This window comes from Perissodus microlepis, chromosome 15, assembly GCF_051167445.1.
Source record: "Perissodus microlepis isolate ML-2025 ecotype Zambia chromosome 15, ASM5116744v1, whole genome shotgun sequence".
Classification (NCBI taxonomy): Eukaryota; Metazoa; Chordata; class Actinopteri; order Cichliformes; family Cichlidae; genus Perissodus; species Perissodus microlepis.
In genome coordinates, this window is record NC_140475.1 from 6,049,682 (window position 1) to 6,067,713 (window position 18,032).

At 41.6% G+C, this 18,032-nt stretch overlaps 2 protein-coding genes across 2 annotated transcripts; one reads left to right on the forward strand and one right to left on the reverse strand.

Annotated features, from left to right (window-relative positions):
• Positions 1 to 490: 490 nt before the first annotated feature.
• Positions 491 to 6,820, reverse strand: vps18 (VPS18 core subunit of CORVET and HOPS complexes). Its single transcript, XM_084952347.1, has 9 exons — positions 6,413 to 6,820; positions 6,179 to 6,320; positions 5,244 to 5,335; positions 4,585 to 4,835; positions 4,056 to 4,409; positions 2,680 to 3,942; positions 2,296 to 2,505; positions 1,763 to 1,999; positions 491 to 1,640 (listed from the first exon to the last, which is right to left on the reverse strand). Exons 1-9 carry the CDS (start codon positions 6,513 to 6,515, stop codon positions 1,344 to 1,346), a joined length of 2,949 nt encoding a protein of 982 aa, XP_084808473.1. The 5' UTR covers positions 6,516 to 6,820; the 3' UTR covers positions 491 to 1,343.
• Positions 6,821 to 6,891: 71 nt separating this feature from the next.
• rhov (ras homolog family member V) lies at positions 6,892 to 9,886 on the forward strand. Its single transcript, XM_084952349.1, has 3 exons — positions 6,892 to 7,551; positions 7,714 to 7,772; positions 8,028 to 9,886. The coding sequence occupies exons 1-3, from the start codon at positions 7,212 to 7,214 to the stop codon at positions 8,472 to 8,474; spliced, it is 846 nt and encodes a 281-aa protein (XP_084808475.1). The 5' UTR covers positions 6,892 to 7,211; the 3' UTR covers positions 8,475 to 9,886.
• The last annotated feature ends 8,146 nt before the right edge of the window (positions 9,887 to 18,032 follow it).

Genomic DNA, 18,032 nt, shown 5'->3' on the forward strand with positions numbered 1-18,032 from the left:
AATAAAATACGAGACAAGCGCTATCATGCCTTCGGGTTTGGAACGTGTCTTTGCAACTAACGTAAATGTATCGATGAATTTCCGATGTTGATTGATCGTGTCTGCTGGCTGCGAAGATTACCGAGCTACGTCTTACGTCACTAGAAGGGAACTCCGTTTTAGGTAAAGTGGACACCGTCACAAAATTTTGAAAAAATGTGAGTAAGTAATTGGCTTAAGATTCTCGGAGGACAACAAAAACAACGAAAAACATATTTTATAGTCTAACTTACCAGTTATAGTCTCTGATAATGACTGAATTATATACTGATTACAGGCTCATGGAGTTGGTAGCAAGGTTATTATAATTAAAACTAAAAATTGAAGTTACTTATAAACCAATTATTTCTGTAAACTGAAATAAAAAATAAGAATTAGACTTCGGAGAAATTAAAACTAACAGAAACAATAATTAGTTTTTTGCAACAATAAAATTAAATATACAGGAAAATTCTTGCACATCTGTTTATTGAACATGGCAAGTCCACCACTCTAGGCACATTAGCTTCCTGTCATCTGTGTTTGGATTATAGTACCAGTTGTCAGCCTCTCAAATCTTGATCCTGACAATTGTAACTTAAAAGAAAAGAAAAACTTCCAAAAACTGGCAGGCAGCGATCCCAACAATGACACGTGTATTTGCAATCACTTAAACTCAGATCTTCCTGTTAAAATGCAGTTTACACAAAATCACCAGCACAGGGGTTTTCATTTTTCACAGTAAACATAAAATGATTTGTTAAATATTTTTTACATTTAAGCAAAGTCAAAAAAAAAAAAAAATCTGTCATAACTGAGAAGCTGTACTGTGCCATAGCTGAACTCAAAAACAGCCTATATGTTATATAATGTTTAGATGAACACAGATGCATTAATTGGAGAGAACAAACCGAGCTTAGGACAGGCAGATATTTTGTTAGTGCATTTTGTGTTTTCACTGAATCGAACAAATACACAACATAATGCAGTTAACAGCTAGAAATGAGTGTAAAGCAGTTGTATCCTTATATATAATCTGAGGTTTAGGCACATGTATGCAGTATACAACTCTAGCACAAGCATAGATCAGGTTGGTTTATGTCTTCTCTATGTTCTTCACTACATACTCCTAGTGCAAATGTTCAGTTTCAAATACTGACAACAAAACAAGTGCAGTTTCTAGAGGACAGAAGCTGATTAAGTGTTCAGCAGTAGGCACTACCAACAGGATATCGGCATGTCTCCGCTTAATGTGTCTGTCCTGTGGATCATCCACTTTCGCTGACAGATAGTGAGTTTGTAACGAAGAGAAAAAAAGTCTTTGTTCACAGCCAGCTGGATTTCTCCTCCTCAAATTTCTGCGGATCGATGAAAGGCTTGTCGATAGATTTGATCATCAGTTCGCCGCAGTATACGCACTCGGATGCAACGATGTCATCAATGTCTGATTTTATCTGCTCACGGCTTGTGCCCGCAGTGGCCTTGCCCAAGCTTGATGTGTCACCCTCATCCTTCGGTGCTGGACGGTGGCGCGATTTGGATGATTGCGTGGTTGCTGCCAGCTTTTTATGAAGATCCTCCAGGCGATTCTGCTTGAAGGCCGACAAATGAGGAGTCACTTCCTAAAAAAAAGTAGAAGGAGGAAAAAAAAAGGTCAGAGGACATATTCAGAGTCGATAATTTCCAGATTGATTACTGACTGAATTAAATAAAAAGTGAAATATTCCTGTGTGCAGCCAGTTACCTGCAACAGGCAGTCATTGTGGAACATGTGCCCACAGAGGAACAGATAGAAGGGCCTGTTGAGCAATGGGAAGTCACAAGCAGCACACTTTTCTTGGGAATCCACTACACCATACTTGTTCCTCATTTCCTGTATGTCTTCCCTAATACGTTTTGCGCTCTCTGTGGCCTCTTCCATTTCCTGCTTCAGCTCTTCAATGTGCTGGTTGTACTCCTCCAGGGAAAGGCAGATGGCCTCCTGAGAAACCATGATGAACAGAGCATTAAGAACCTTCATTTGAAATAGTACACTATTTTGTGTCTTTGTGAATGCAGATGCCAGCCGGTATCACCCAATCTGGATATGCATCACCTACTACAAATAGAAAGCGAAAGGTGCCTAAAACCTTGCCCACTGCTTAAAGATTCTACTTGTGAATACACAGAATGTGATTACTGAGATCAGGTCTCACCCGACCGCTCAATTTACTGTAAAAACACACACACTGAGGGAAGACAAAAAAGACAGGAAAGAACATCCTACTTATTACAGACCTTAAAGTGGTCGATGGTGACAAAGTCTGGAAAGAAAGGAAGGATGTCTTCAATTTTGAGCAGGTTGCAGCTGGACAGACAGTTCATGGCTTTCTTAACATCTTCCTCCTTCTGCACCACATGCTTGGCGATTTTCAGCCAAAGCTTTTTCCTCAACTCCTCATCATCGTCTGGGAGGTCAGCGCAGGACTTGGCCAAGTCCACGTCTACCTGCGGACAATTAAAAAAACGACAAAAAACAGTGCAACAATTGAAATCGCCAACTGCTGTCTATAATTTTGATAATTTGGAAAAAAGAAAAAAAGTGACACAACATTTCAATGATCTACATATGTTCACCACTTCTTTACAAGCACTGCTGATCCATTAATATACATTACTTACTTCTAAAGCAAGATCCACTGCCTCCTCATACAGTTCCATAATCCTATAAACCAGCACACAGGCCTGCCTGTAGCCATGCTCCGCACACAGCCTGAGAGCATACTTGAGATCGTAGTGGATCTCTGAGGCGTGTGTGCCTGCCTGCTCTAGATACCACAGCAGAGAGTCTGGTTTGTACTTTGCATAAAGCGACAGCAAGTAGTTATGGATGGCCTCCTCTGTTACCATCAGCTCATAAACGCAGAACTCCATGTAGCGGATGGTCTCATTGATCTGCTGCGTGCTGCCCATCTGGCTGTAGTTCATCAGAGCTGGGATGAGCTTCTTTGGGTCCAGCCTCTTGCCCATCTGAATCCACGCGTCCACCACGTTTTTGGGAATGTGCTGCATGAGCACCGGGGAGAACTTGTAAAAAAGCTTTTCGTCACAGTGCTTGGAGAGCACATCCAGAGCAGCGCTGTACTCGTCGTGCTGGCAGTAGTGGGATATCACTCTCTCGTAGTCCTGCATGACGACTGAGAAGTAAACCATGTCGTCCACGTTGCCGTGGCTGGCCAGCAGGTCGTAGATGGTGGTGCGGTTGTTGTACAGGCAGTCTCTGTGCTTGGAGCTGCCAAGGAACTGACGAAACTCGTCACGGGTTTCTTTGAAAATGACGCTGTTGCCGTCACTCTCCAGCTGGCCGAGGCGGTTCAAGTAGAGCTCAGCTAACCAGGTGACCAACAAGGTGATCTGAGTTCTCTCACTGGGTTTGAGATTGTTTAGCTTCTTCAGTAAGAACTCCTTTAAGGCCTCCTCTTGTTTGGCTTCTATGAACTTGAGAGCAATCTCTTCAAAATAGTTCTGTGTTTGTGCATAGCACATGGCGCTCTCCAGATAGCGTTTATTCTGGAAACAGTGCTCAGCTTCCTTTGCCAGCACCATGTCTATACACTCAGGCCGATCGCGACAGTACTCCTTGGCCAGATCAAATTTATTCATGCTCATGTACATCTGCCAGACATCCCTGGACTCCCGCTGGATGTGATATCGAAAAACTGCCCGCTCAGTGTAGATCCACACCAACCCGCCAACTGGGTCTTTGATCATTTTCTTGAGGCTGCCAAATTTATCTGGGAACAAGTCCTCGTAAACCACTTGCCCGTTCAGAGTGCAGATGGCCTTAACTCGGTCATGAAGCAGGAGCAGGAAGTGGAACTGTGTCAGCACAATGGAGATAGGCTTGTTTTGATTAAGGTCAATGTCTGGAGTGTATTCCCACACCTGTTTGTGAAAGAGGAGATGTGGAGATAGTATATGACACATAAAGACAGCAAGGATGAGATATTACTAAGAAAAATGTTAAAAAGTTTTCACACACGCTGACTGACATTTACCTGCACATCACTCAGCAGAGAATCAGGCCTGACGTAGTCAAGCTGACCATAAAGAACTCCATTGCCCATCATCCAGGCGAACGCCTTGGGGGATGTTCGCAGCTTAGGGGTGTAGAAGGTGATCTCGCTGTGTCCCATATTGACTGGGAACTCCTGGAAACTGGGCAGCAAGTCCTGATTTTGATTAAAGATGGAACTGAAGCCTTGCTGCTCCGACCCCTCGGCTACCTTACCCACAAACTGGAACAGGCGTTTGCGTGTGGTAGCTATGATAAAGTACTTGTTCTCCAGGCCCCGCTCAACCTCCAAACAGCAGACTGGAGCAGGTTTGCCATCCTCCTCCACAGAGTGGACCTACATCAGGATGTTATCAATTATATCAAGAGGAAGAAATGAACTACATCAGGATTTTCTTCTGTTTCCACAAGTGCATTAAATGTATATGCTTATAATACAGTTTGAACAGTTAAAACTTACAAAGCAGATGTGGCTATCATGTGCAAAATAGCAGATGTAATCACTTTCTCACCTGTCTAAAGTATTGATCTGGATTGGTGTTAAACAAGCTGCCTTCATTCGCAGAGATCTCTGCCTCAAAAATGATGCCTTGACTCGTGCCAACCAGGATGGGTCCTGTGCTGGTCTCGTTGCCCAGCAGCTTGTTCCAGCCCACACTCTCGATGAGGTGGCCTCTCCAGCGGGACAAACTGCGCACCTTCTGGGTGTTCCTGTTGAGGTACAGACACTCACTGGTGTTCAAGCTGATCAGCAGATGGGAGCCTGAAACGGAAAATATGGAGGAGGTTATAGCTGTTGTTAAGCAGTCATAACTGTGACATAGCATTTATATATGATGATGATGATGATTTATAGATTGATGCACTGCCAGACATTTTTGCCTAATTGTTTTATCATATGAAACTGTTGTCTTTATCCAAGTTCAGACTTGCTGTGCATTGAGGTTTGTGGCTGCTAATATTACAGCACTTATGTATGAATGCTGAATCACCTCAAAATACACAATGACTAATCAAAATCAATTATTTCTCCAATTATACAACAATATATAATATCTGCATAATCTATAACAACATAACATAGCACTGTCTTGCAGAATGTTCGATAGTAATTAGCAGTCCATTTATGATGTATAAACAATATTTTGAAAACTATTATGGTTTATCTCACCTGTTGGGTCCAAGAACAGTCTGTGCACTTTACTGTCATCTTTCCTTCCTAATTCAGTCTGGTTGGGTTGATCTGGTTTTGCTAAGTCAATCCTACACAAAAGAACAATAAAATGGAAAACCTTAGTACAATATCTTGAGACAGATGTGCTGAATAATACAACTGTCTTAACAACAAAGTTAGAACGCTGTGTAAAAATGTGAATAAAAACAGAACACAGCTAAACTAAAGCAAGCGTAAACACAACCTGACAAATGTTTAAAACTAGGAAGATTGTGCCCATTGTGAATTTGAGGTCTGAAAAAAACAGAAATGCTCTATCCATCTATTTTCTTCTGCATATCCAATTCACAGTTGTGATCGGACTGGGGCCTATTCTGGCTGTCACAGGGCAAATGATGGAGCACACTTTGGACAGGTGATCAGTCTATCTCTGGGCTGTTGCAGAGACACATTCAGTTTAGGGTCCAACATATTAACCATACAATATCTTCTAAACTTAGGCCTTACTTCTTTCAGGAAGACAATGCTAAGCATGCCAAACGTCATTGTTCACATATTCCACGGGCATAGCTGTGTAGTGACAGTGTGTGGGAGATTAAAAACACTTTTCAAACGAGAAGTCCATGAGCTGCTGTAAGCAGATGAAATTCAATGCTGAGCACAGATGGGAAAACATTTTTGATTTCCCAACAGCATCAGCTCCTCTCCCACACTGGCAGAGCGTTGTTTAAATGAAAGATAATACAGCAGTGTGGTAAACACGTCCCTGACCCAAAACATTTTTGATTTACATTTTAAACTGCACCTCCATGTTTTTACAAAATGGGTTAATGACGGTAAATTACAAAACAAAATAACAAAACCTAATGAAACTAATCAAAGCCATACAAACAGCAGTGAGCGTTTGAACTGCATGTCATTGTGCTATTTGCCTTAGCAGGGTGTCCTTTCCCAGACTCATGCACAGCTGATTGTTGCAGACAGCCAGATGATTTATCTTCTCAGGTGGGGTGAAATCAATCCTCTGTTTGTTGAATATCGGCTTCTCTTCTTCAAGCCTCGCGTTGACAAAGCCTAACGTTGAGAATATAAATGTCTGTATCAGCCCAATATTTCCCACTGCATCTTAGCACGGAGCTTTAAAAAAAACGAAGAGGGCGACCTACCAGAATGGGTTATCCCGATGTTGGTGCTTGACAGGCGGCTGTGCTGCTGCGCACTTTGCCGGATGTTTTGAGAATCCTCGTACTCATCGAGAATTGAAGCCATGGTTAAAAGTGCCTCAGCTCAGTTATTGAATGGATTAACAATACAGGACAGGAGCCAACCCTAAAGCAACATGGGGTGGGAAAGAAAACCTGCTAGCAGGTAGCTAGCCAGCTAGCACAAATTTACCCGTTAAAGCTGCAGTAACGTATTTCCTTTCTCCGCGTGCGTCTAAGTTAAGAACAAAAAAGCACAACAGACGCGTTTATTCTGCAGCATTAACACACGAAGAGAGGAAATTTCAATCATTCGTTTTGTCACACCAGCTAACTTAGCTTCCGCGTACAGAACGCAGGGTAGACCGTGATAATCAGGTGACACATGGAATCATGTGACCACTTTGAATGCAATGCTATCTTGTAAACACCAGGGAGCGTAGTTCGTCCAAAAGTGATTGTATTTAGACGCTTAGAAAAAATATAAATAAATCCTGAGCGCTTTTGTCATTTACATGTTGTTCAAGTATCGGATACTTTTCATTTTTAAGTTGCAGACGGCAAAGAATTTGTATATAATATTTTCTCCACAATGAATGTCTAATATATATGGGCTTTATTAAAACAAGCTAATCTATATATCTATCTAATAGAGAGAAAAGCTGAAAGAAAGCTGTTGTTATTGTTCTGTCAGTGGGCGTGTCTATGCAAATCACAACCTGTCTGAGCACAGTGGTTGCCCTAAATACGTCGCACCCCGCACATGTTGCTCCTCAGTCGTACTTCTACAGTCAGTCTGGTGGTATGTGTCAGAGAGAGAGGCAACCTACGGTATCTAGTGTCGCTGCGACCGGGACGGAGAAGAGTTTGTATTCAGAGGTTTAATGTTCGGCTCGACATGCCACCTCACATGGATTACTTTTACCACGAGTCCCGAGTCCCATCTGCGTGCGGGCTGACCCGGGAGGATGAGCTCGATCCCGCTGTCATCAGCTGTATGCTGGTCGGAGACGGAGCCGTCGGGAAGACCAGCATGATCATCAGCTACATCTCCAATGGATATCCAACAGAGTACAAGCAGACAGGCTTTGATGTCTTCTCCGGTGAGTGATGATTTTTAGTTTTTAATGACAGCACAGATTTACATTGAGTGGCAAGTTATGTTGGAAGTGGAATGGCACGAGAGTGCACGAGCTGCATGTTCTGATGTTTGAATTGGTTACTGTGTTTACTGTAAACTGACTGACTGATGTGGTTTTTAACAGGTCAGGTCCAAATTGACGGATCTCCTGTCAAAGTTCAGCTTGTGGACACTGCTGGCCAGGTATGAATGCCTTTACACTTGAATCAAGAGTTTCATTTAAGGCTGACACAAAATACCAAATTATCCACTGATGAGACACCCTTTTGAATTTAATGATATGAGCTATGAAAGTACAGACCGTCACATCCTTGCTTAACCCACTGTGTGACTCACTGACAGGATTTCAAACTGAATGTTAATGGCGTATCTTTATTTAGTGACTCAGACTTGGTACTCACTTTGATCGGCATTAACCCTCGCTCTGTCTCCACACAGGAGGAGTTTGACGAATTCCGCGCTATGTCCTACGCCCACACGGATGTCTTCCTCCTGTGCTTCAGCATGGTCAACCCCACCTCGTTTCACAACATCACCAAGAAGTGGGTACCAGAGATCCGTTCTAACAACCCGACTGCTCCCATCATTCTCATAGGGACTCAGTCCGACCTGCTGCTGGACGTAAACGTCCTCATCAACCTGGACCGATCCAACGTCAAGCCGGTTCTGAGCTCCCGGGCCCGGAGCATGGCGGAGAAGATCAGAGCCACGGAGTACATAGAGTGCTCGTCGCTCACGCAGAAGAACTTAAAGGAGGCCTTTGACTCCGCCATCTTCGCTGCCATAAAGAACAAAACGCGTAAAACCAAGAAGAGGAGGTTTTCTGACAGGCGAACCAAAGCGTTCTCCAGGTGTAGCTGGAAGAAGTTCTTCTGCTTCATCTGAACTCCTTGTGATTGTCGACCCTGTGGGTTGTGGACAGAACCTTGTTATTTATTTGATTCTCCTACTTTCACTTCGATCACATATTCAGTATGTGGCAGCGTAGCACTGTTTCCTTTTTTTTTAAATGATTTGGCTTATTTTCAGTGGGATGCCAAATGGGGAAACAAAAGACACGATTGAGAGCACTGAGCTAACATCAGCAGTGACTGCAGAGAGGATTCTGGGTCGTTCTCACATTGACCCGGGACAACAGTATTGTTTACATTACATTTACATGTTTGATTTGGTTCACGTAGCCTGCACCCCCTTGAGAGGATAGGGCGGTGTGAGCTGACACTTCAGTGTGAGGAGATGAAGAGATCAAGCTCGTGCAGGCACAGGGAGAGAAAAGACCAGGTCTTCATGTAAAGCTGTGAATTTGCATGGTGCTCTGCCTTTTAATGTAGGCATGTGAGAGAGATAGAGAGAGATAGAGAGAGACAGAGAAACGGAAAGTGTCGGGTCTGTGTTTGAGCAGATGGGCGTTAGCCACTTCACTGCTGTGTTCCCACTGCCTGACTGCACCAGCGATTTATATGCAGCAGCTGTGAGTTCACCTTGCTGTGTGAGCTGCCGCATTCTTACCTGCGTGCAAATCTCCCCAGGCTGGTTTTTCTGTTGCTATTTTCTGTCCTCCCCATTTAAGGTCAGCTGACACTTCTAATCAAGCCGGTGTTTATTTCCTGATTCACAATTGATAAAGAAAACACAGAGGGAGATATTGTTTGTGACACATCAAGTCGGGCCGAGGAGCTAGTTTGTAAATCTCGTCTTAAGGTGAAAGGTTGCAAGAGACCAGTGACCTTTGGCTTTTTATTCCCCTCTCCTCATCAATCTGCATCTGTGAAAGCTAGCACTGCAGGGATCCCGACTTCCTACCACCAACCATCTTCATCCCGGCTTTCTTATTTGCCTCTTCTTTGTTTTGTTGGCTCAATACGCTGCTTATCTCCTCCTGTGTGTACAGTTAGGGGTTGCTAAACAGCCTCTGTGTGAATGCAAGTGTAAGGTAAATACACTTTAAAAAAACAAGCTTGTACCTGTGACAAATGTGTAAGAATGAAAAAAACTTACATTTGCACTCCAGTGTTTTGTTATCTGGTGGGTGTAAACTTTTGTATATTTTGTTATGCTTCTCGTGGAAGTCAACTAAATGTTTAAACTGTTCTGTTTGTTAAAAACAGGTCTTATCGTCGCGCGTATGTTTATGAAATATCACACGAGGCACAAGTTTTAACAGGATTAATGTACTCTACAGATTTGTTATATTTTGTATCATTACCAAATCATCATTAATCTTAACCACCTTCTGCTCTAAAGCTGTGTGTCCTTTACATGGAGTGATGTGATGCCAATAAATGAAGTGAAGCTCATCTATCTTCTGTGTTATGTATATTTTTTTTTAAAGTAGTCTGCATTTGCAATTCACAGTTGTTTATGTGGTGTGATGCGAAGGAAAACTTTGTAAAAAGCCGAAGCACTGCTCTCTGCAGGGTGCCCGAAAGGTCCCCAGGATCACACCGGGTAGTTTTCCTGAACCACCCTCAGCCCAAACATATGATAAACAACCTCTGGGCTCCAGCTGTGCGTCGGCTCGATCAGTTCCAATGCAATCCACATGACTGTTAATGGGTACTGGCAGTGCCACGCTGTGACTGATTGCCACGTCTTGATTAGGCCTTTTTCCAAAATGACACGGGAGAGTGACATTCGGGGGAGAATGACTGAATCAAATGCACTGATTGAGAATAAACATTAGCGGTGGAGCACAGAACATTGATTACAGACTTTAAAGCATGCTTTTGTCTGAAAGGAATCTCTTGTACTCGTTTTTAAGCCCGAGCTGCAGAAAAATAAACGTTGACGGAGTGTCGCCGAGCAAACTGAGGGTGAACATGACAGAGGAAAGCATGAGAAGTGCCTTTGTTCAGAGCAGTGAGCGAGAGCATATGAAAACGCGTTCGCCCCAATACTTCTAAAATCTGTTTGCCATTAGTCAGTGGGCAGTCCATCATGTGGAAATCTGTCAGGGTTCTGTTTGAACGTCTGTTATTGATAGGGAAGCACGGGACATCTCACTCTTGGCCTACTGACCTCATGCAGTGGAGAGGTCACAGAAGGGAGCTGGTGTTTTGCAATCTGACAGCGTGACAGCGCTTTCACACATGAACTCTCAGTAACCAGCTGGTGTTAGCCATGACCACTGACAGCAGTCACAGAGGTCCATAGAAAGATTAAAGCTGCTCTTACAAATAATTACATATGAGCAATGGTTTAAATGATGATCTTGTACTGTGTGGGTGCTTTTCAGTGACAAACACAAAGCTTTATCATCGAAATCAGTGTTCACTATTTCCACCTCCCACAGTTTAATATTATGTATGGCACTAAAGACTCTAAAAGGTGACTGCATGCTACCTGCCCAGCTTCAAACAGCAGCTAAGGGCAGCAGCTGCTGGAAAACATAGCAGAGCATTTATATTAGCATGGCGAGAGATACTGCCAGAAATTGGCACCTAATAAGAAGTGTGATCAAAACATTGGGATGACTGGTCCATAAAACTCAAAAGCCTTACCTGATACAGGTGTGGCCAATCCCACATTTAAGGTTCTTACACTCTCAGTCTTATTTTTTTGCTACAATATATGACTATATCACTATATCACAGTCTAAGACCTTCAGTGTGCACACTTGGCACTTTTACTTTAACCATGTTGTTTATTTATTTTAGACTGTATTGTTTGTTTCCTTTATTAAGGTGCTGTAACATGATCATTTCCCTTGTGGGACCAATAAAGTTTCTGCCTACCTACCTGCCTGCCTAACTACCCCTTTATCTGAAAAAAGAGATCTATGATCTTGTGCACATCTTTACCATTTTCAGTATTTGTACTTGTGTGCTTCTGGGCTCTGAATCTTCTCCAGTGTGTCAAAACTGCAATCGATAAAACATGATTTTCATTTTCAGGAAGTGGATCAAATTGCAGGCAAATCTGTCGGTCAACAAAGATTGCGTTGATATGACTAACAAAAAAAGGAAAAAAAGACAAACCCAATACAAAATCCCTCCTGTGCTATTGCGATTGCAAGCTGACACAAACTACAGATATTATTATTAAATCCTTTATTTAAACAGGTGTTTTCATTGAGATTGAGATCTCTTTTTTGAGAGACACCTGTGTACAAAGACATATGCAAAAATGAATAAAACAGGCGTTACACATGATCACAGTTTAATAAAAACTTGCAAGAGATATAACCTTTTTAAAATCAGAAAATGTAGCTTTATAGCTTTTCATGGCCTGTTGCATTTAGACGACATCATTTTTATGTAAGCTGCAAAGGTGAGTCAGAAACTAACAGTAAGAAACTATGAATGAGAATTTGTTTATCTATACAAATCCAATTTGGGTCTTAATGTTCTTGAGAAAGTGGTTTTTAGAAGTGAGTTCAGATGGTTTCCGGAATGTTCTCCCTCACGCACTTCAGGATGTTAATGTAAGACGTTTGTGCTGACATCCTTACCCTGATGAATGTTGAAATAACGACAAGTGAGCTCCCGCTCGTGCACCTCACCTGTGGGGCTGTTTTGGAGCTCCTGCTGTCTTTGAATAAAAATTGGTTGTAACAGGACACCCAGCTCTCATGGCCGGGCGGTTACCCTTCGTATGAACCTTCAGGTCAGTTTGAAGCAGATTTTGACACTGCCTCTGTCTTCAGACACTGCTTTGTGATCACACCTGGTGAACGAGAAATACATAAAGCCTTCTGAAATACATCATTATATACTGGCACTGTAATATCAAAGATCTGTGACACTTAACTTGTAGAACAGCTAATGGAAAGGAAATGTACTGATATGCAGTGGCCTAGATATTAATCAGTCCTCTTTGAGTCATCGAATCTATTAGATAAATGACAGTACAATTTTTTTTAAGATTGACATATTCACAAGTGTATTCTTTATAGCAGTTAAAGTAAGAATTACTGCACAGTGATTACGATCCAAATAGAAAGTCAGCAGGAAGAAGCAGAAGTTGAAAAGTGAATGGAAAGCCCAGAAAAGCCTGTTTGCAGTATGACTAATCTCACTATTGTGAGGGTTATCTTAATATCCACCAAGTTTTTTCCTTCTTTTTGTCCAGTAGCAGATTTTGTCAAGTACAGCACATTTTGAAATGATTTTATTCAGATGTCTGCAGTAGATCTTGCTGTTGCTGTTTCAAAGCTGCATGCTTTGCCTCATGTCGTTCAGTAATTGTTAATTATTTTATTCCTTAGATTTTGATACGTCTGTGATATTTGTAAGACTGAGGAGCCCATAGAGTCGTCGCTGGAGGATCTGTACTCTAACGCTTGCGTGTAATAATGAGAATCGTGTTATGCACTGAAGATGAGACACAAAAGGAAGGCATGAGACTGAATAGGAACATTAGGAGACATTGTGATGGGAAGGGCCTGCTTTAACTGTCTTATCCAGGCGCCTGCTTGATATGACGGTGCCAAAAGCCCAAATACTATATGTTTCTTTCAGGAGTTGGTGGAGACCTAAAGCTGGCCTTAAATTTGCCAAAAATGTCTACACGAGAGTTTAAAAGCAGTCATTTTCTAAAAAGACTGCTATTCTAAACTATTCATTGATCATAAAGTTGTATCCATGAGGTGTTGACTAGCTTACTAAGTGATCCGAGTGAAACACACGTAACTCATCATATATTTGAATAACCTCTTAGTTTATTTTCACCTCTACAGTTTTTGGTGTTCCCATTCTCCACTTTGTCTGCAGGTAAAGTTGTGTAGATAATCTTTTGAAACTCTGTACTCCTTCCATCAGCACACTTTGCTGCAGCACAGGTTTGTGTATTTCAGCAGTGTTGTCTTGTTTGAAGAGGAGACAGGGGCACAGGCAGTGAAATATAATCACTCTAAAGTTGTTTGTTCCTTTGGCTTTGCTTTGTCAGTGTGTGTGTGTGTGTGTGTGTGTGTGTGTGTGTGTAAGGGCAGCTGTAGGTCAGAAGCACTATGGGTTTTAACATCTTGAAGGGTAGCAGACCTCAGTCGAGGCAGGCCGTGAGACTCTTTATCTCATCGAGTGTTATTTATCACTCGTTCTTTCTTTCTTCTTCAAAAAGCTATGATTGCTTTCCAGTCAGTCATTAAAAGTGAAAAATGTTCTGCAAAGTCCTTCACTATAATACAAAAAACATGTCAGAAGTTTCATCCACTCGCCTATGATGCAAACAGAAACACTTAAGAGGTTGTGTAGTATTGATTGAGCAATCGTCAAGGCCGTGCCGGACAGGTTCCAGGTTCCCAGGAGATCATTGAACTGTACCCTTCTTCTCCTCCGCCCTCTTCTCTCTTCTCATGGTTAGTCATCTTTTTTTTTTTTTCTCTCGTCCTGTCAGTGAGGGCTGGTCCACCTTCCAGGATCCCCTGCTTTTAGCGATTGTGTCAACAGTAGTCAACCAGCTCTTCCTCTGGCACTGAGCCAGTTTCACTCAGGTTGGTTTCACTGTAGTCAAAGCCTGGCAAGGAGGCCTGGGAATCAGCAGGTGCACCAACAGGTCTGCCTAGCTGGGGACAAAGCCTATTGGCTCACCGCTGCTCTTCCTCGGTCATCCAAATTGGCAGTTTGAACTTGGCAGTGCTTGTAGTTTCTCTTTCACACAGACAGAAAACTGACTGTTGTGATTATAATTGTTTTCTTCTTCTTCTTTTTTTGCTCCTGTTATTGTTGCCTTTGGTCTAAATTTTGAGACATGTGCATGACAGAGTTGCAGCGTTCTTAAACTCAACAAGCTATTAAATGCTTAAATTACTATGGTAATCATTGTTTTCCGTGCAGTATCTATATTGATGTGTTTTGTAGAGCAAAAACAACCTGTCAGTCACATTCAGTGTGCAGAACACTGCATTGAAAAAAAACACAACTGCCAGTTTCGATGTCAAGCAAAGCCAATAAGGAAAGGTCCCAGTTCTCGACTCTGGCTGTGCCTGGAGGCAACAACGATAATTTCTGTCCCACAGTCAACAGCATAAGTTCCTCTCCATGCATATGCACGTGCTGGGCTTAATATTCATGTTGGATAGTTGAGTTATACATGGGTAATAATACATCACCACCGACACGTGAGCATTGCTCCTTTTGCACTTGTCATTTCTATGGGCACGTGAGCCATTCAGCTCGTTATCAAATGCAACTCTTTCTTTCTGTTCATGCTGAGTTTTAACCTGCAAGTGAATCTGCAGCTATCAAGAGGGACAAAATGACTTCAGAGTGGCCATCAACAATCACATATGATCAAAGGAGTGTGCATATAAAGGTGCACGCTGCTTTCGAAATGAGATGATTAGCACTTCAAATGGGCCTCATCACAAGGCTCGTTATTACCACAGACGACCCTCAAACACCCAGACACTATCGCCCCTTCACAGCTCAGGACAACAGCAGGACACTAAAGCTGTGACAAAGTAGCAAAATCAGTATTTTTATTGATTTTTTTTATGTAGTGTAAAAGAAGAAAGGCCTGCATGTAATGTGATGCTGTTTGTTCACTGCATCCACATCCATGTTGTGACATTTATTCTTTATCATTATTAAGCAAAAGGGATTTTCTTGACTGATAGCAAATATTCATCATGAAACAAAAACTACAGCAGATAATATGAGGCTCCGAGCTGCAGTGCTCACATGGAAACATGGCATGAAAATCAACTCGTAGATGAATAATTAATGCTACAATAAGCAGAGCACGCTATGTGAAATTCTCAGTGCCAAGGTGCTCAAAGCTGAAGTTTGCACACAAATTTATGTGAGTTATCTTATGTGATACTACTATGCTGTTGAAATAGCACATCCTAATGTTACACCCTAATAAATGTTTTATATTTGTGTGTATATTAGAGCTCCAATAAAAAAATATTAGCAGCTCTGTATCAATCCAAAAAAAGGTGCCAAAGTAAGTATTTTCATATAATACTCAATTACAGGCAACAACAGTCTGACCAAACTATGACTCACATACAGTACAAGTGTAGTTTTCATGAACAGAATGAGTAATCATTCACAGTATAAACTGAAAAAAAGCAGGGTAAGTCTTTACTTTAGTAACTTTCACAACCTCCTTCAGCAGGAACTGCCTTCATCTCAGGTTTTATGCTTCCAATCTAGTCACCACTTGGATAAAAACATTTTTTAAAATCTTTTCTTTGCTTGTTTTCATGAACTTGTTGCATATACCAGAGGGCAACAGCCACCCTCCTCTAAGCTTCAGGTCATGGTGGGCTGTCCCGACACTCTTCTATAAAATGTTTTGATAAAAATCAGAATTCAATTTTGTTCCCGGTGATTCCCGGGCATTCAAGGTAAAGCAGCTGCAAACCATGATGCTCCCTCCACCATGCTGAACAGTTCACAGGAAAGTGCTGTTAAACACATTTGATTGGACAATATAGTGAGAAACTGGGACTGTTTTAGAGGACCACTCCAATAAGGTGAACTATATTCTTCTTAATAATAATAATAATAATAATAATAATGATTGGCAGCAGTTTGTTACACACTAAGAGAAGAGTGCAACAACCACACTGAATAATAATACTGAGAAGAAGTGAAATCAGCTTATTGGTGTGGACCTCCACAACAGTCCCAGTTTCTCATGTGGCCCTTTGGGAAAATCAAGTACCCGTCCCCGAGTTAAGTTTTTTGTTTATTTGTTTATTTTTCCACACTTAAGATATGCTGAAATGTGTTTTTGTCATTTTTCAAGAGAAGGATGTGCTTCTTTTATTCACGCCATTTTTATTCAGTGTATTCAGTCTTTCATAGGACAGAGAATTAGACAAAGAGGAAGCTGGATGCAGAAAGACCCACCTCAGAGAAGCCACAGCCCTGCCTTTTTTGTATTATGGACACACAAACATTCAGGTCTAGCTTTTGGATATTCCATTTTGGATTGTCACTTTAATGCTTCTTTGAAGATCCTCTTCAAATTGCTGTGATTGAGGCATGGTTTGCATCAACACGTCTTTCTTGCGAAAGAAAACTTAATATACGAGAAAGGTCATGCTTTGTTTACAGGGAGGGCCAAGCTTCACAAAACACACTTCCTAAAAAAAGTAGTTTTTGGAAAAGTTGTTAGCACAGGAGATCAATTCTAGCTTGCACTCGAAGTTATCACTCAGTGTGATCAACAATCACATGAGAAGTTTGAGCACAAACCTTGTATGTTATTAGTTTAGTCACACTGCCATTGTCTACACTTTGGACTTGCACAGATCTTAATCAGAAGTTAGAGGGGGGTGGGGGGTGGGGGGCTGGAAGCGTCAGTGACACAAAGAGGGGATCAAAAAAAGAATTCACTTTTTAACTGTATTGTTAATAAGTGCTTATTCTGTCTATGTATGGGTCTTATTTATCTCTATCAAAACAAGTATAATAAGTCTGTTACCTTTCCATGTTACTTTTGGGCTAGTAGAAACTAGTCCAAAAGTACTGGGACACGTTATCTAAATCTTCAGTGAAACCACACACTTTTCTTAACTGTTCCCACGAACCCAGAGAAATATGAGTCAGTCAAGTTACATCAAAACTAAGCCAACTTAAATGAAAATTAAACCAGATTTTATGAATAATCAATGGTGAAACCCTTGTAATTACAAATGGTTCACAAGGTGCTTCCCGGGGGAGACACACTGAATACTGACGGCAGGAAGGCGTCCTAAATTGTAAATTTTAAATCATTTTGTTATTTGTGCGTAAAGATGAGCTCATGTGTTGTATGTGAAACCAGTCTCCAGTGCCTAAACTTGTATCTGTGATGAAATACACATGCATTCGAACCAAAGTCTTCACTGAGTAATCATTTACTCAGTGCCACACTCAACTGAATAGAGACTGAAGATGAGTGAGCCTAACGCCTGCTTTCCAATTTGAATTAAAAGAGTCTGTGGTTGTATGTGAGACTGATCGTCTTGCTTGGCGACTGTGACTACATGAATCATTATTAAGTGTGAATACACACTGGATGTGTATTAAACCAGCCACCAAAGTGTTTTCCAAACTTTTGTGACAAACTTGTAGAAAAGGCAACATACAGAGTGATGGAAATGTGATGATCTTGCCAGCGTATTAAACAGTATTGAGTAATATAGTGTCAAATGAATTATAAGTAACTGATACTAACGCGAGTTTGTTTTTATCTTGCTTATCGAGTCGCATCTTAATCTGTAGCAAAGCTGGAGATGGAGCAGACAGATAAATAGAGGCAGGACTACATCAGTGTTTTAGATTCAAATCCTTAAAAAAGTGACAGTTAACTTTAGGAGGGAATATGATAGTCATTTGCATATGGGAAGTAGGCAATTTGATTGGATGTGAGTCTGTGAATTGGGTGTGTGCGCGTCTGGGAATCAAGGGGGTGAGGTGTTCTCACAGTGGCGTTGGGGGATGAGAAGAGGAGGGAGGGGGTGTTGTGACATCCACATATGATGGCAGTGAAGCAAGTGAAAGCATG